General features: G+C 40.4%; 1 protein-coding gene across 4 annotated transcripts in view; it reads left to right on the top strand.

Moving 5' to 3' along the window:
• Positions 1–19,944, top strand: part of LOC126259493 (zinc finger protein 250-like) — a 171,906-nt gene that overhangs the window by 78,872 nt on the left and 73,090 nt on the right. For all 4 annotated transcript variants that reach the window (XM_049956336.1, XM_049956337.1, XM_049956338.1 and 1 more), the window contains exon 6: positions 9,138–9,524. In XM_049956336.1, the coding sequence (XP_049812293.1) occupies positions 9,138–9,524 (387 nt within the window). The remainder of the gene's footprint in view (positions 1–9,137; positions 9,525–19,944) is intronic.

Raw genomic sequence — 19,944 nt, 5'->3', positions numbered from 1 at the left:
TACTTACACCATGAGTCATCACCTGTGGGGCACAGTGCATGTTTTGGGTGCTCATTTGTTGATGCAGTATGAAAAAATAATGCCCATACTGCTCTCCTCATATGCTCAATGCTTCTTGTATTTTGCCTAATTGCACACCCATAATACCTCTGCAATCTATCAATTGCTTCATCTGTCAATCTTCCTCTTCCTCCGAGGGTCTTACCATCACTAAGCTTCTGGGATCCTAATGTCTGCTTTAGTTTGCGCAAGCGAGCCCCCATGCACTTCTGCATATGTCCAATGCACTCCTGTTTTCTAATGTGAATTTCATTGGCATAAGGTTTGAGTTCCTCTACAGCTTTATATCCCTTAGGATCACCATCTTGTAGATAGTTAGTGTATCATACATTATACCGCTCCTGTGATCTGGAAAAAATTGCTTTCACTCCCTCTACTTCCATCGCTCCACTCGTGCCGTGAAAATTTGCTTCACAACTTTCACTATGTTCAGCCTTTCTTATTGCCCTTACATCTACAATGTTTCGAGAGAATAGCAACATTAGTTACTGTGCAACTGTCTCCTCTGGTAGCTGTCACAACTCCATTTAGAGATTTATGACCTCTACGTTGCCATGATCCATCTAAAGCAACAGTTAAATATCTACAATCCCCATTATCTGTCACAGCTTCTTCAACTGCTTTCTTCATTGTTACTTGAGCAATATCTTCAGCAGAAGATCCCACCAATTCATTATAAAATCCAAACTTGGTTGGTGGTTTTGGCAAGTTCATAATTCCACATAACATTGTCCCTGTAGCACTGCCCTTGCCAATGCAACGCAAACCATACACTAGCCTAACATCTATATCATACACCTTCTTTCCACTATTGCCACTACGAGGAATACTGTTAGAATTAGAAAATGAAACTTCTGCAGCACATTTTTTACACTTCAATAACATGAAGTTATTTTCAGTTCCAGTCCTCTTTCTTTGCAATCTTGGCATAATACGTTATGTTTCAAAATATTAGAGAGAAAGGAAATGTTAATTATTTCATTCACATCATTACTGTCACTTTCATAGTTTTCAAATATTTCTTTGCAGTCACAAAGTTTCTTACTGGAAGAAGTTCTGTCACATTCATTTGGAGTAGTCGGTGAAGCAGTCTGAGCAGCATCTCCCTTCGAAACAACAGAAGATTTCTTCTTACACTCATTGTGCCATTTCTTAAACACTCAGCTGCTGAAACGGGGCATATTGATATCCACAAACCAAATACGTAAAACAGGTATGAGCAATATCCGTCAAATACGCAAAATTGAACAGCTAAACAACACAAAGCAAACTCCACAAGTCAACACACATGGTATAGCATTTATGTTTACCGGTATGAACAGTCAATTGTCACAGAGGTAAAGACATACAACGTTGGAAAACAAAACACTCTCTAATTTCACAAAGATACCCTGCTTGCAACCAGCGAGCAGCACCGTCAGAGGTGACACACCAAGTCGCTACAACCGTTTATGTGGTGCATGATCTTTGCAGTGATAAAAAACACACTTAGAATTCACTTAGAAGGGTGAAACTTGATGTGTTTTATTCAGAAAACTCCAAATAATTTTATAATGGAAAAACAAAAACAAAAAAAAGTTAATTTTGTCATTTTCATCGTTCCGGCTCCCCTTAACAGATACATTTCCCTTTTCCTTTCACAAGCTACTTCAATCCCTTGACTGATCCATGGTTTTTTCATGGCTGTTTAGTGTCCTTTTTGATTGGCTATTGTGAAAAGCTACATTTAATAAAGTTTTGAATTTATCTTGTAATAGATTACATTTTATGTTAGCATTTGGGTGTTAGCATTTGGGTCATTGTATATTTCATCCCATGTCATCTCTTGTAAACCGTTCTTAAAAACATTGGTCCTGGAGTTGTTAATTATTATAATACATTTCCACAGAGGAGTATCCATACTGTCAGGCACTATCTTATCTATCCTAACTAACTGTGCATCACGATCAGAGAGAGCATTTGTTACTAAGTAAAATGTATTTTCTTGCTTTAAGCTTCACCAAAGAAATCATTTTCAGCTACTGTGTTTCTGTATAATAATTGCTATGCCTTTATTACAATCCTCAGTAAAAGTGATGAAGAATTACAGAACTGTTGAGTGGAATGAACATTCTTATGAGTACAGAATATGGATTGAGTGTAAACAGCAAAATGACCAAAGTAAAGGGAAGTAGCAGGAATGAGAACAGTGAGAAACTTAACATGAAAATTGATGATCACGAAGTAGACAAAGTTAAGGAATTCTGCTACTTTGCAAGCAAAATAGCCAATGACAGATGTAGCAAGGAGTACATAAAAAAGCTGACTATGGCATACGTGGCCAAGAGAAGTCTACTGATATCAAACAAAAGCCCTAAATCAAGGAAAACATTTCTAAGAGCATTTTATAGTAGTGAATCATGCAGATCAAAAGGGAATCAAAGCACTGTAGACATGGCGCTACAGAAGGATGTTGAAAATTGTGTGACCTGATAAGACAAGAAATGAGGAGGTTCTCTGCAGAATCAGTGAAGAAAGGAACATATGGAAAACACTTGCAGGAAGAAGGGACAAGATGATACAACTTGTGTTAAGACATCAGGGAGTAACCTCCATGGTATTAGATGTAGCTGTAGAGGGTAAAAACTGCTGATGAAAACGCAGATTGGAATACTTCCAACATATACTTGAGGACATTGGGTGCAAGTGCTAGTCTGGGATGAAGAGGTTAGTACTGGAGAGGGGGTCATGGCGGGCCATATCAAACCAGTTAGAAGACTGATAATTCAAAAAAGAGGCTGTATATATTAATTTAAGACATTGGTCAGGGTGCAGCGATTTATATTTACTTCCCATACATATATTGTATAATCTTAAATGAAAGAGCTTAGTATACCTTCACTTCGCCAATGTACTCCTGAAGATGGCTCTGTGCTGAAATATCATAGCAGGAAGCTGGAGTTTACTATTCAAAATTAATTCAGTGAGTAAAATGTTTGATGGCTCGATGGTATGTATTTATGTGCGCATCATTATGCTGATTGATCTCTTAAGCTGCCTTAAACTTAGTGTTATTCATAATATTTAAAATGTTCAACATTTTATGAGGAAGTAGTATTCTCTAACACAAAGGGCATATAAATGTGCCTGTTACAACTTGCATTTTTTTTCCTGCTTTCGACAGTGCTCTGTTTCGTCTTTCACTATACTTACACCTGTCTGTGTAGTTTACTCCTTTAATGTACATGATGATATCCACATCAGAGAAGGTCCCCACCTCCAATTCGTTAAAAAATCAACTCCCATGTATAAAACAGCTTCAAATGCCAGATTGCTTTACAGATTATGTTTAAAGTTTATTGGAAGTAGCCAAGTGCCTTCATTATCAAACACTGGATGAGTGTAGTCTGGGTAATTTGCACCCCATTTTAAGCAAAGCTAGTTTTTCATGCCTGTCAGTGTTTACTACCATTGGAGGAACTAAGTCTATGTACGTAAACTCCTGAACTGCCATATTTTATGGACTATAAGATGCTATGAACTATAAGGTGCACCTTAATTTTTAAGCAGTGTTTAAAAAATAACATTTTTAGCATTATTATTGTTAGACTGTAAAGCCAGACCAAAACAAAAAAAATCCGTAATTTATAAAACCAAGCAGACCTTTAAAATTCCTGAAAAATCGTCATCTGAACCTTATTCTTCATCATCATCATCATCATCATCATTGTTCCTGCATATGTAAGATGGTCTTCACTGCCATCGAGAGTGTTACTTATGCTGCACTTCTTGAAAGATGTAACAGTAATGTTTTCTCTCGCTCTGGACTAAGACTGTTTCATCCACTGACTCACTTGTTTGATTGTAGGCCATTTAAAGCTCCCTTTGGTGTGAATTCATGTTGGGTTTCATCCATCACCCATTTGTTCCCTTCCTCTCTCATATATACTTTAAATGATTTATTTATTGAGACATCAAGAGGTTGCAGTGAAGTAAGTCCCCCAGAATAACAGCAGGCTCTGTATTTCTCTGTCTCATTCCTCTTTCACAGAATTTTTCAGATGACTGCTAAACCGATCCACCATCTTTCCTTCTCTCCCACACTTTGTTAATCTATAATTTTATACGAGTCTCATCCATCCAACACTTGTCATGTATGTGAACAACAACACCTGATAGTATTTCAGAAGGTTTTGGCACTGCTTTGCACTTGAAAATGATTATTGGATGAAGTTTAGCACCATCAGCACAACATGAAAGAGCAACAGTGTAGTGCATTTTTTCACGTCCACTTGTTTTTATAGATGGAGTTTTAGCATGGCAACGATTCTGTTAGTTGGCACATCAAATGTCTGAGGAGTTTCATACATATTCACTATTTGGCTTAGTTCCATTCTATTTTTTTTTTTAAATGCTGAATAATGAAATGATGGAAAGATAATATTTTCTTTTCTTACTCTTGTGGAATTTTCTGAGATATTTTGGTTTTTCTTCACATTCTAAGTCCATGATCCTCCATAAACCTGTAACACCAACCAATTCAACCCTTAAAATCTGTTATGTTAGTGTTAGTGTACGAGTGTGTATTTGAATCACTTTTGTATTAATTCCAGTGCCATTCTGACAGTGTTCTTGAATCCATTTCAATTCGTCATTCTCTAATTTTGGCCGTTTTTCACTGTCCTCTATTTGCACATTTAGTCTTTCTCATTTTTTTTCAGTTCTTCTTTAATAGGCCGCCAACAGCAAATGGTTTTTTTCTGTTGATGGAGGGTGGAAATGTCGCTCAGTTACTATATTTCCATGTTCTTCTGCATATGCTGTTACTTGTAATTTAAGCCTGCATCATATGAATACTTTTTTCCATTATGAAACTAGCTATGAACAAAAATATTGTACTGTAACCGATAACACATATCACTGTCAATTCAAGTTCACTGGCACTGAAGACTGCAATGATGCATCATAGGCTAGACAGTATTCTGGATTGGTGGTGGTGGGGTGGGAGGGAGAGAGTGTTAGCAAGCTTGTGAATCCCCACAAATCATGTTTGTTGCATCGGTGCACTGCTGCTGTTAGTTGACTCCAATGTTGCCAGATAGAGATAGGTCTCCCGCAGCATCAAATATATGGACATTTTTAAGATTGTAGGAATTTTAAATCAAACACTGGAGATTTTTATAATTTCAAGTATAAGATGCACTTGAATTTTGGAAGCATTCTCAAAGAAAAAAGTGCGTCTTATAGTCCATAAAAACAAATTGTGTCAAAATTATATGATTTTGCAGATACTTTCAATGGTATTTGTGAACAATGTCTGCAAAATGTGTTGTGAGTATAGTTGGTAGGAAAGAAGTAATAAATTAAAACATCATGCTTGATGCTGCAGACTTACTGCATGAACTGCAAAAACCTCGTAAACTATATTTTTTTCCATTTCATTATTCTGGTGGGGTGCTTAAGAAAAAGTTTGAGAAGGGTTTGAAATGGTGTGTAAAGTTTGTTGTCAGTCACTAAGTGCTTTCATTCCCAAATACTGGATGGGGTAATTTGCTTGCTTGCTTTGTGTTACGCTGCCTCGAGACACACAGACTGTTTCTAACTTTAATATTTGAGTTGTTGTGTTAAATCTCTAATGTAATATTATTCCTTTTAATGAGTAGATTACAACAGCATTTTAAATTTTTAAATTCATTCAATTATTACGTGAAACACAGAAAATCAATTAAATTAAGTGTAAAACAGCCAAATTCCAAACAAACATTTATTACAAGATGACTGCTTTTGATCATCGCGTTGTCAGACCTTCGAAACCATATTGAGGGGCAATGGCTCTTCATGGAGCATGAATGATTGTCATTAGTCAGCAATTCCTGCTCCTTGTACGGCCATTGTCCATCAATATAGTTTTGAAGGTTTGAAGATGATCATGTGATGATCTAAACCAGTCACCTTGAAATAAACATGTCTTTGCAATCGAGACTGTTATATATTTAATTTCAAATATTCTATTTTGATTGCTGACTTTCTGCAGCAGTATTTTTGAAAATAACAGAAAATCTAAATTTTGTTTCTCGTGGTGGCTGTTAAATAGGCAGCCAGCAGTTGGGACTGGGTGACTGAGTGATGATTTTAGCCATTTACTAATTTATACAGAGAAAGGCGTGGGACCAATAAGTACTGTAGACACAACAACATTCAGATTATTGTAGACATTGCAAAAATGACCCATTTTGGCCGATCGATAAACAACTAAAATGAGCAACTACAGTTATTGAGAGATAGATTCTAGAGTTGTTGGGAGACAGATCGTAGGCATCATCTTCATTGTACACAGAGCTACACAGTCACAATCTTGAGACCTTGAGGTCAGTTCCATGTACACTGTATGCGTGTCTGTGTACACTTAAGTGCCAAAGAAACTGGTGTAGGCAGGCATATTGAAATACAGATATACACTCCTGGAAATGGAAAAAAGAACACATTGACACCGGTGTGTCAGACCCACCATACTTGCTCCGGACACTGCGAGAGGGCTGTACAAGCAATTATCACACGCACGGCACAGCGGACACACCAGGAACCGCGGTGTTGGCCGTCGAATGGCGCTGGCTGCGCAGCATTTGTGCACCGCCGCCGTCAGTGTCAGCCAGTTTGCCGTGGCATACGGAGCTCCATCACAGTCTTTAACACTGGTAGCATGCCGCGACAGCGTGGACGTGAACCGTATGTGCAGTTGACGGACTTTGAGCGAGGGCGTATAGTGGGCATGCGGGAGGCCGGGTGGACGTACCGCCGAATTGCTCAACACGTGGGGCGTGAGGTCTCCACAGTACATCGATGTTGTCGCCAGTGGTCGGCGGAAGGTGCACGTGCCCATCGACCTGGGACCGGACCGCAGCGACGCACGGATGCACGCCAAGACCGTAGGATCCTACGCAGTGCCGTAGGGGACCGCACCGCCACTTCCCAGCAAATTAGGGACACTGTTGCTCCAGGGGTATCGGCGAGGACCATTCGCAACCGTCTCCATGAAGCTGGGCTACGGTCCCGCACACCGTTAGGCCGTCTTCCGCTCACGCCCCAACATCGTGCAGCCCGCCTCCAGTGGTGTCGCGACAGGCGTGAATGGAGGGACGAATGGAGACATGTCGTCTTCAGCGATGAGAGTCGCTTCTGCCTTGGTGCCAATGATGGTCGTATGCGTGTTTGGCGCCGTGCAGGTGAGTGCCACAATCAGGACTGCATACGACCGAGGCACACAGGGCCAACACCCGGCATCATGGTGTGGGGAGCAATCTCCTACACTGGCCGTACACCACTGGTGATCGTCGAGGGGACACTGAATAGTGCACGGTACATCCAAACCGTCATCGAACCCATCGTTCTATCATTCCTAGACCGGCAAGGGAACTTGCTGTTCCAACAGGACAATGCACGTCCGCATGTATCCCGTGCCACCCAACGTGCTCTAGAAGGTGTAAGTCAACTACCCTGGCCAGCAAGATCTCCGGATCTGTCCCCCATTGAGCATGTTTGGGACTGGATGAAGCGTCGTCTCACGCGGTATGCACGTCCAGCACGAACGCTGGTCCAACTGAGGCGCCAGGTGGAAATGGCATGGCAAGCCGTTCCACAGGACTACATCCAGCATCTCTACGATCGTCTCCATGGGAGAATAGCAGCCTGCATTGCTGCGAAAGGTGGATATACACTGTACTAGTGCCGACATTGTGCATGCTCTGTTGCCTGTGTCTATGTGCCTGTGGTTCTGTCAGTGTGATCATGTGATGTATCTGACCCCAGGAATGTGTCAATAAAGTTTCCCCTTACTGGGACAATGAATTCACGGTGTTCTTATTTCAATTTCCAGGAGTCTATGTAAACAGACATAATACAGTGGTGCGGTCGGCAACACCTATTTATGACAAGCGTCTGGCACATTTGTTAGATCAGTTACTGCTGCTACAATGGCAAATTTTGAAGATTTAATTGAGTTTGAATGTGGTGTTATATTCGGTGCACAAGCATCTCCGAGATAGCAATGAAGGGGCATTTTCCCACACCACCATTTCATGAGTGTACTGTGAATATCGGGAATCCGTTAAAACATCATATCTCCGACATCGCTGCAGCCAGAAAAAGATCCTGCAAGAACAGGACCAACAACGGCTGAAGAGAATCGTTCAGTGTGACAGAAGTGCAATCCTTCCACAAATTGCTGCAGATTTCAATGATGGGCCATCAACAAGTGTCAGCGTGACCATTTAATAAAACATCATCAATAAAGACTTTCACAGCCGAAGGCCCACTTGTGTACCCTTGATGACTGCATGCCACAAAGCTTTACTCCTTACCTGGGTCCATCAATACCGACACTAGACTATTGACAACTGGAAACACGTTACCTGGTTGGATGAGTCTTGTTTCGAATTGTATTGAGCTGATGGACGTGTACAGGTATGGAGACAACCTCAGGAATCCACGGACCCTGCATCTCAGCAGGGGACTGTTCAAGCTGGTGGAGGCTCTGTAATGGTGTGGGACACTTGCAGTTGGAGTGATATGGCACTCATGTTAAGTCTAGATACAACTCTGACAGTTGACATGTACGTAAGCATCCTGTCTGATCACCTGCATCTAGTCATGTCCATTTTGCATTCCGACAGACTTGGGCAATTCCAGCAGGACAATGTGACACCCCACATGTCCAGAATTGCTACAGAGTGGCTCCAGGAACACTCTTCTGAGTTTAAATACTTCCACTGGCTACCAAACTTCCCAGACGTGAACATTATTGAGCATATCTGGGATGCCTTGCAATGTGCTGTTCAGAAGAGATCTCCACCCCCTCATACTCTTACACAGTTATGGACAGCCTTGCAGTATTCAAGGTGTCAATTCCCTCCAGCATTACTTCAAACATTAGTTGAGTACATGCCACATCATGTTGCGGCACTTCTGTGTGCTCGCGGGGGCCCTACATGATATTAGGCAAGTGTACCAGTTTCTTTGGCTCTTCAGTGTATAAAAGTTAATAAACCATGGAATACATATCTGTATTTTAATTGCAACATTTGCACCTTTCTGTTTCGCAGTCTCAAGATTATGATGAAAATGGCCATGGTGGCGGTCTTCAAGTGGACGATCAAACTCCCAGTGAAAATGCAGATATTGAAATGGAAAATCAAGATAGTGATAGTCAGAATCCCGATCACAATTCGAATGTGGCATATGAAGATGGAGAACATTATGGTGCTCATGTTGTATCTCAGTCACCAAGTGATGACCAAATGGATTCTGCTAGTTGTAATGATCCATCAGTGTGCAAAATGGAAGTTATTGAAACAGATATTGCTAACCAGGCACATCATGGTGAAGTAATAGAACAAATTATTGAAGAAAATGATGGTTCTGATGGAAATGAGGACCTGACAGGTGATAAAGAAGAATATATGGAGCAGGGTGAACAAGAGGAAAATAAGGTGAGTCTTCATTTTTATTGTGTCGTCCCTTCCTAATGGTGTACTTCCAGGTGTTCAACCGAATTAATGTTTCCATTTTGTGCACAATATTTCGACGACCAACCCAGTCATCTTCTTCAGGTGCTGCGAGTTGTGCTGTTATGTGTACTCACTGCCTGGACTACAGGAGCCAGACTGTGAACTAATGTTGGTCTCATGCCACTGTTTATAGGTGAGTTTGAATCCCGATGCTCACTATGCCCTTTAATGATCTTTAGTTTTTCAGAGCCCACATTGATATTCTGTGAAACACACATTCTCTCGGCACTTTCATATCTAGTGGATGTGGTGGTCAGTGAGGCCGTAAATTAATTTAGTGCCAGACCCCAAGCATTGTTTAAATTGAAATGTTTGCCCCTATTTATTAGGTTTTCCATCTTTATTTTGATACACTTCTTAATCAAGCTGTCTCAGAAACTTGGTGTGTGCGCCACAATATCTACATCTACATTTATACTCCGCAAGCCACCCAACGGTGTGTGGCGGAGGGCACTTTACGTGCCACTGTCATTACCTCCCTTTCCTGTTCCAGTTGCGTATGGTTCGCGGGAAGAACGGCTGCCTGAAAGCCTCCGTGCGTGCTCTAATCTCTCTAATTTTACATTCGTGATCTCCTCGGGAGGTATAAATAGGGGGAAACAATATATTCGATACCTCATCCAGAAACGCACCCTCTCGAAACCTGGCGAGCAAGCTACACCGCGATGCAGAGCGCCTCTCTTGCAGAGTCTGCCACTTGAGTTTATTAAACATCTCCGTAACGCTATCACGGTTACCAAATAACCCTGTGACGAAAAGCACTGCTCTTCTTTGGATCTTCTCTACTTCCTCCGTCAACCCGATCTGGTACGGATCCCACACTGATGAGCAATACTGAAGTATAGGTCGAACGAGTGTTTTGTAAGCCACCTCCTTTGTTGATGGACTACATTTTCTAAGCACTCTCCCAATGAATCTCAACCTGGTATCCGCCTTACCAACAATTAATTTTATATGATCATTCCACTGGTCTCATCACATATCATTTCATGGTTATATTCAAGGCAGTGCTCGGTGAAGGCTGATTTGTATAGTTATAGATTTGGGTGTGTCACCTATGTTCCTTGCATCTTTACTTGACTGTTCTGACAGTCTCCTTTCCATAAGGCGTACAACATTTGCACGAAATGCAGTACACAACCAGCATTTGCAGATGTATATCTCTCTACAACCTGAAGACGATGACTGGGTCAGTTGTTGAAATACATTGCATAAAATGAAAACTACTTAGCTGAACACCCGGAAGCACACCATAAATCAGTGTCCACTTCCTGTTTGCTTTTGTTTTATATTTCATGCTTCAAATTTATATAACATCTGATTTGAGTAGATCTTGTTTGCTGCAAGTGACTACTGACAAACTGCACAAATAATTGCAAATGGGCTGGCAAAGTTAACTGCTATGTGTACGAAAGTGCTTATATCACAGGTGTTTCTTATTTGATGATTGGATTTTCAAGTTTGTGTACTAAAATATGACAGATTGATTCAATAGTTGACCAGCAGAAAAATGTTCCTAATCGGAGCACGAAAAAAGGTGAATACGCTTCTGTTTAAAAGACTGACTGTAAAGTGGGCTACTAGCTGTCTACCTTCCTCAGCACCTTTTTAAATTTTTCCAAAAATATATTGTGCTCTTTCTAACATGCAAATCAACTCTCACTTCCACAAGTTCCCTAACTGCAACTCGCTCACACTCACTACATCCAACTCAAGTCGCCGACGCCCATTCACTCTCACTTGTGCATACACACTCACTCATGCAGACCATCTCATTCTCATTATCTCTTTGTGTCACTTTGTTACTGTCTCCTGTCTCACAGCTACAGTGTCCTTCGTTCTGTCTTACTATTCCTATCTCCTCTGTTGCAGTCTCCCTCTTGCTGTCTCACATATTGCTACTATCTCATTCAGTCCTTCCCACTGCTCTTTATTCTCACTGTCACCACCTGTCTCTTCCTCATTGTTATCATCACTCTCTCTCATTATCAAAGGATATCATCCACTTCCACTTTCTCCATCTCTTCATTCCTCTCTCACTGACACTGTTTCCTTCACTCTTTTCTTAGCACTGTTCTTTCAAAGTCAAATATGATCTACTGCCACTCTGTCCTGCTCTTTCTCTCATACTACCATTCTTTCCTTCGCTCTTTCTATACCACAACTACTGTCTACTATCGTCCATTATTTTTTACTGCCGGCCGGTGTGGCCGAGCGGTTCTAGGCGCTTCAGTCTGGAACCATGAGACCGCTACGGTTGCAGGTTCGAATCCTGCCTCGGGCATGGATGTGTGTGATGTCCTTAGGTTAGTTAGGCTTAAGTAGTTCTAAGTTCTAGGGGACTGAAGACCTCAGACGTTAAGTCCCATAGTGCTCAGAGCCATTTTATATTTTTTACTTTTTCGTCTTTTCCCCACTGCCACTGTCTCCTCCTCTCTCAGCATAAAAACGTGTTAATATGTTCGCATGTCAAAATCTTTGGGAACATTAAAGAGATGGTGAGGAAGGTAGAATGAGACAGGTGGTATCCCAATTTTCAGTCAGTTCTTCAAACAGTAGCATATTTGTCTTTTTTGTACTCCAGTAGAACCGTTTTTCTGCTGGTTCCATTCTTTTCCTTGCTGCAGCAGGGCATGTCACTTGAATAGGAGAAGAATGTTATAGGTCAGTAAAATTTTAAAAGTTTATGTATGTGAAATTGAAGTAACATGAAAGTAATTTTACATTTGAGCTGGGTTTTATGTGCACAAACACTTTGCATGTGCTTCAGTACCGCAACATGGGGTTCCCAGAACCCTTGTGATGATAAGAGACACTTTACAGCTTATTTTCCTGTGCTACATCACTTTATAAAGTACATTTTCATCTCGCACTGGTTTTTTATAGGCATTTTACATGAAAAAATAGAAGAACATTCAACCTCTATCTCTCATATAAAATAAAATTTTCAATTTTGTTCGTGATTGGAATCTAGGAATGTATCTTAAAAATTACAACCTGTTGCTGTGTACAGCTTCTTTGGAATCCACTGCTTAGTTGTGGTACCCAAAAGCCATGATTTGGTGGTGTTTGTTGTTAACCGATAAAGGTGTTTGAAAACACAAAGACAGCAGTTCTAAATAAATGCCTACAAAATATACCATTAAAATCTGAGCAATTTTCTGTGGTTACTTATTTAGATATGTGGTGTTGACAGTGAGAAAAAGGTGAAAGCGGCCTTTTTTTTCAGAGGAACCATCCATGAACTAAATGGTGCCTCCATAAACCCCTGAAGGTGCACCATAGACCACATCTAATGCAAAAAGAACCAACTGATTTGATCCATTTCTCTAAGCCCAAGGAAGTGTAGCTGTCTAAGCCTAAGGAAGTGTAATAATATTATAAAAAGGAGAGTTGCTACTCACCATATAGCGGAGATACTGAGTCGCAGATAGGCACAAGAAAAAGATTGTCACAAATAAAGTTTTCGGCCAGTAAGTCCTTCGTCAACAATAGACACACGCACAGGCCTGAGACTGCAGTCGAGTGTGTTAGTTGCGTTTGTGTGCGCGCGTGTGTGTGTGTGTGTGTGTGTGTGTGTGTGTGTGTGTGTGTGTGTGTGTGTGGTCTATTGTTGCCTTACGGGCGAAAGCTTTATTTGTGACAGTCTTTTTGTTGCGCCTAACTGCAACTCAGCATCTCTGCTATATAATGAGTAGCAACTTTGCTTCTCACAATATTGTTACATTCCATCCTGGATTTCCCAAGGCATTGTGTAATATAAAATCTTTGACCATGTACTGTAGGATAGTTACAGTAAGACGATCCTTCGCTTTGGTATACAAATTGTCCTTGGCCCAAGGGCTATCCAAAATTGTCGATGTCACCTTTCTATCACCAACAGAACCCTGGAAAAATCCTATTTTTATGTGTGATGTTGCTTGCATACCAAGAATCATATCTTTGATTGAAAAAGAAAAGGAAATGAACTTCACATTTGATTTGATGGCTGCTCTCAAATGGCACTGGGCAGTAGTGAGCTAAAACTCTGCCCCTATCTGTCGTTTTGAATATTGAGAATGGTTAGGAAATTTCAAAACAATACACACAGTGCTGCAGAATGAAAGATTAGTTCTGGAAATAATCCATAGGCCTTGGCATTTAGGGAGCTAATCCAGTTCACACACACACACACACACACACACACACAAACACACACACAAAAGCACAACTCATACACAAGCACTTGGCCGCTGTGCTTGAGTTCGTGATAGGAGAAGCAATCTGTTGGTGATGGGTGTAAGAAGAGGCAGGGGTGGGGGCAGGGTAGGTGTGGGGGAAGGTGTAGTGCTGCATTTGGGAGCATGCAGGGAGGTGTTAGGGACTGGATAGGGCAGTCAGGCAGTTTGGAGTTTGGGGGGAGGGGGGAAGAGTGGAAAAGGAGAGAAGTAGAGGAGGGGACAAAGATAAATAGGTGTGTTCGTGGAATAGAAGACTATGCAGCACTGGAGTGGGAGCAGGGAAGGGTATAGGTGGGTGAAGGGCTGGGACTAACAAAGGTTGAGGCATGGGGCTTATAGGAATGTATGGTATCTTGTAGAAGTAGCTCCCACCAGTGTAATTCAGAGAAGTTGGTATTGGTAAGAAGGACCCAGATGAAGAACAGTGTGAAGCAGTCATTGAAGTAAAGCATGTGGTTTTGGGTAGCATGTTCAGTAACCGAGTGGTCTAGCTATGCCTTGGCCCCGGTTTGTTGGTGGTCTTACCCCCACTGCCCAAAGATTGCTTCTCCCATAAGGCACAGTTGCTGTGTGTAGTTTGGCCTCAGAGTCCAGAAAGATTGGTCAGGCATGTGCGAGTTATGCTTTTGTGTGTTTGTGTTGTGTTGTGTGTGTGTGTGTGTGCGTGCTACTTTAGAAGAAGGCATTTTGGACGAAAGTTCTAATGTATAGCAGTCTTTCTGTTATGCCTGTCTGCGAGTCAGCATCTCCTCTGTATGATGAGTAGCAGTCTACCCTTTTCAAATATCATCACTATTTCATACTGGATTTTCCTTTGTGAGAAAAGCACTTATTAGGCATAGAGCTGAATTTGAAAAATGGCTCCTTCATTTATTAAATAATGTAGATCTTATGTTATAACCTAAGAGAGCTATGTTTAATCATTGGTTGTCAAAGATGGTACAGTGCAGAGGTGCTGTAACGCTGTATTTTCAGGCTGGCTTTGTGCTGTATTTTGTTTAATAGCCTCCCATGTAGCCTTCCTGTTCAGATTTATGATAACACAAGAAAATTATTTTCTTATTGATTTTTATTAAATGTGCATTGGATATTGGTTTCCATGAACCATTCAGGCATTGCTGGGCAAAATATTAATCACTCCTAAAAGAACACACTGGTTACTATGGATTGCTGTAGGTAGTGTAGAAATGATGCCAGGTGGTCAGTGACCCCCACCATCTATGTAAGTTACGAATGTCAAAGGGATGTTGTTAGACCAAACCACAAATGAAGTTGCATGTTTAATTGGTGTATCAACAACAACTGTGCAGTGTCCACTAGAGTGGGCAGTGTTTATGTAGATGTTATAATAACACTGTTACTGAGTGGTACCTATAAAGCAAATAATACGTTCCACACTTAATCCTATTGAATTTTTTAACAGGGTAGAATTCAACCATAGAAAAGTGAGTTTGCCCCATTCACTGCAGTTTTGGAAAGCAAAAAGGCAATGTTTCAGTTTTTATTACAATGTTTTTCTTCTTGGTGTTAAAATTTCAATACTTTTGAGCTAATTGATACCATTTGTGCCTTGTCACTCTAATGGACAGCAGCAAAATTCCATTGCCCAACCTGTTACGCACAGATAGCTCACAGTGACCAGGGTGCTGTTCACATACCTGCAACATCTTTGTCCCTTTGGAGTGTTACATCACAGCTGCTCAGTATGGTAGATGTGACTCTTTCATAGCTTGTCAGCATTAATCATGGCTGGAATATATGTTCTTTCAATAACTGTTAAAAGGCATGGATTATTGAATGCAGATGCATTCCGTTGTACAAGCAATGCCTCTGTTGCATTGCAGAAGCTGTGATAGGTTTACAGCTCCAAATGTGTTGTGCATTCTTCATAACGGTTCTACTCCCATTTTACACAAATTTAATAAACTATAAGAAAATTAAGTATAGAAATTTTACATTGAATTTTATCTGAAGTTTGTTGTGATCATCATCTATGAACAAAGTAGTTCCATGTGGTCAGGATGTTATTTGCACACTTGCAACATCTTCATCCCTTCAGAATGTTGCATTGCAGCTGTTTTTCTGTAAGAGATGAAAGTAAGTGAAGTCTGTAGTGCAATATTTGTAGACAAACGTTATGCTTCAAAATGACGGTAAGGAATCTATTATGAAATGTGCAGTCACAGCTGTGTAACTTAGTACCATAATTTTTAGACATCCATGTACCTGTGGTGAAGCAAACACTTTAAACTGTAACAAGAGCCCCCTTTCAGTATTCGTATGCTTTTTGTACTCTGGTTTCATGCTTTACATTCTATGTGGAACTATTAATGAATTACAGGAACCTATTACTTTGATGGTAGGGGATCAATGTAACCTGTTTGTCGTAATTAATCCTCATTTCTTGTATCTAAAAGGAATGTTATACCACTCTCAGCCATGTAACACTATGTAAGAACAGTGGTCATAAAAAGATAATAACTGACAGGAACTGGAAATGAGTGTCACAGCTTGTCAGTGACAACTGGTTTCAAACCCGACAGCAATTGCTGCTGGTCCATACTGACTGATTTGTGAACATCGCCAATGGAGCTGCATCCAGTATTCATTTGGAGCCAAATACTTGCGGAAGGGCATAGCTTACAATGTTACATAAAGCTTCACATATTCAGCGGGTCCAATAACTCCAGAAACTGGGCAGTAACTGACTGGAAGTTTGTAGTGTAGTCTGATGAGTTACGAATTTGATCCTCTTCAAATGCCTCAGAGCATCAAGTGAACCGAGGGCTCTATGAAGCATCTAACTTTTAGCATGTGGGGGGTGTAGTTGAGATCAGACATGGTTCAGTAGTGTTTAGGGAGTGTTTTTTGTGTCATAACTTGGACCCACTCATTCAGGTTACTGTGAACATGAGCAAATGAGGACATTTATTTCAACAATCTCAATGGCCAAGTACTACCTTCCTTTTACATCTTAATCATGAGTATCCTGTAGACACGCCAATCTTCCAAGGTGACAAGATCTGTGTTTGATAAACTCCATGCATGTGTTCCTGTTTCGATGAACCTGCACACGGGCACTGCACGCGCACGCACTCTCTCTCTCTCTCTCTCTCTCTCTCTCTCTCTCTCTCTCTCTCTCTACAGTACCTCGAAAAATCATCCAAACTTACAAGTGCAGGCCACAATGTTTGGATCATGGATTCACTTCAGACTTTGCACACTTTTAATAGTCCATTAGGACAACATAATGTGTAAGTAGCAAGCCGTACTTTCAAGAAAATTGCAAGAGAAATTTTACATGTTATTGATGTACTAGGACCTCTCAACCTGGACCGTGGGATGCTGGTGGTCATGTTGTTGGTGTTCAAGCTCTGTAACCTGTGGATCATTGTATCGAGTCCTACTCATTTCCACCCCCCAGCACTAGTCATATTATTTCGAATACAGTACATTTGCAAGATAATATGAAGAAACACAATGTGAATTTTTAGTGCATTTCCAATTTTATTTGGTTGTTTGCTAATATTTATCATCACAACAAATATTATATTTATAAATATTGAAAAGTAAATGACCAAACGCGTAAAGTTTTCCTGGAAATGTGTGCCTGTTGTGATTTCTGAAATCCCTTATACCTGCAATTGAATAAGGTACCAAGAACTGCTTGCACCTGGTTGCTTCGGTCTGTAGGCACAGGTTTCATGGATGAGGGGCAGTTTTGGAAAGTCCAAGTCAGATATCAATAAATAAAGATGTGGATAACTCCATTGAATAATACAGTGAGTTATATGAAGGTAATGCACGATTAATCATCATATGTGTTTTCAACTTTACAAATTGCAGGATTATATTTTTTTTACAGCTATCAAAAACAGAAATTAAAATGACGTCTTCTTCATCGAATGAGTGAATGCACAAGGAGTCTTCAGAATTTCTAAGGAAAACTAAACCTCAATGACATTTTGAAAAATTTCTCTTCCTTCCAACAATTTAGATTCAGACTGTGTGTAATAAATTTTCATAAATATCAGTGCTGCAAATTGGAGAGGTACGATGGAATGTGTTTTCATGGCATCTTCACGGGAAGCAGTTTCTTGTTCATTTTCAGTCAGATATGAACAAATTTGAAGATGCTTCAGAATTTTTAACTTGTCTGTAGAAATAGAAGTCAAGTAATATTTATTGTTATATATGTTTGACACTTCATCAGTTTGAGGGCGTTCTGGAAGTTAGACTATTCTTGAAGGATCAATTTATCCTAGGTCACTAGCAGTTACTGTGACCGGTTTCAACAGATCTATGTTGTCATAATCGGATCTTGTAACATTATTGACACAACATTCCTATGTGACTTTCAGTATTGTAACAAGCATGTTCAACTAATAATGCTATAAGATCCAATGATGACAGCATAGATCTGTCGAAACCGGTAATAGTAATAACAGAATTGCTAGCTATCTTGGTTGACTTGATTCTTCAAGAATAATGTAATTTCTCTTGTAATAATAAAAATTAGTAAACAGCCAAATAACATTGGAAATTCAATAAAAGTTCGTGCTGATATAAATGCCTTTGCATTACATAACCATTCATATGTAATATATATGAAATGATATGACTAACACTGAAAAAGATATAAATTAAAGTAAAAGAAGATATGCAGGATTGAACCCAGTGAGCCGTGCAGTACAAAATATCAATCCTAACCACTAGACAGCTGCTATCCCACGCTCAGGTTCGTAATGCACCAGTACATCATTGAAGCGTAAAACATCTTTTGTGGTAGTCTCGAAATCACCTAAGTAGTACACCTTACTACTTGCATATTTTGTTGTCCTAATGAACTATTCATAGTGCGCAATATTTGAAATAAATCTGTGATCCAAATCTCGTGGCCTCCCATTGTTAATCCTGTAGAAAATGTGTGTGAATATTTGGAATGGGGAATGAAATGTAGCAGTCTCTGTTCCTTGAATTTGGTAACTCTGCAAGATGTAATCATTGATGTGTGGCTTCAGCTCAATATGGTGAACGTCAAGAAACTTATGGATTTCCTGACTGGTTTAAGGCTGTATTCCACAATATTTGTATGCTGTCTCCTGGGGGCATGACAAATTTTTTGTGTGGTTTATTTACATTTTCTGTGGAAGGCTGCAAAAATAGTCTCAACCACTATTACTGTAGCCAGCCATTTGAGTCTTGGAAAAGTGAAGATTACTATAGGAATCAAAGTGATCCAGTCATGATGTTTATTTTCTTTGCACCAGGGTGACAGTTTCATGTTTTATTTGCCAGCAGACTATTAGTGTGCTTTCATATGAAGGCAATTTAACCTACCAAATGCTTCAGTACACTTGTGTGTTGCAGCCTTAGTGTGACATTCTGAACCACGAACGCTGAGTCTCAGCTGCAAGTCTTCTTCCCTTATTCCATGGGCATTATTTTATTATAATTGATTGGCTAAATAGGCATTCCTCGTGATATGTAGCAGAGTGGAAAGAAAAGTCTGGTAATCTTCACCGTATTTTCCATGAATGTTGAAGCTACAGGGTGTTTCAGATAGACATCTGATTTCACTAGACTACATCTTCTGTTTGAATGAAGATGAAAACTTGAGGTGAATTGTATCTCTTACCCAGAGAGAGAGAGAGAGAGAGAGAGAGAGAGAGGGAAACATTCCACGTGGGAAAAATATATGTAAAAACAAAGATGATGTGACTTACCGAACGAAAGCGCTGGCAGGTTGATAGACACACAAACACACACACAAAATTCAAGCTTTCGCAACAAACTGTTGCCTCATCAGGAAAGAGGGGAAGGAGAGGGAAAGACGAAAGAATGTGGGTTTTAAGGGAGAGGGTAAGGAGTCATTCCAATCCCGGGAGCGGAAAGACTTACCTTAGGGGGAAGAAAGGACAGGTATACACTCGCACACACGCACATATCCATCCACACATATACAGACACAAGCAGACATATTTAAAGACAAATGTCTTGTGTCTGTATATGTGTGGATGGATATGTGCGTGTGTGCGAGTGTATACCTGTCCTTTTTTCCCCCTAAGGTAAGTCTTTCCGCTCCCGGGATTGGAATGACTCCTTACCCTCTCCCTTGAAAC

Source organism: Schistocerca nitens, chromosome 5 (assembly GCF_023898315.1).
Source record: "Schistocerca nitens isolate TAMUIC-IGC-003100 chromosome 5, iqSchNite1.1, whole genome shotgun sequence".
NCBI classification, from domain to species: Eukaryota; Metazoa; Arthropoda; class Insecta; order Orthoptera; family Acrididae; genus Schistocerca; species Schistocerca nitens.
Note: the sequence above shows the minus strand (reverse complement) of the source record. Positions and strands in the feature narration are given on the sequence as shown.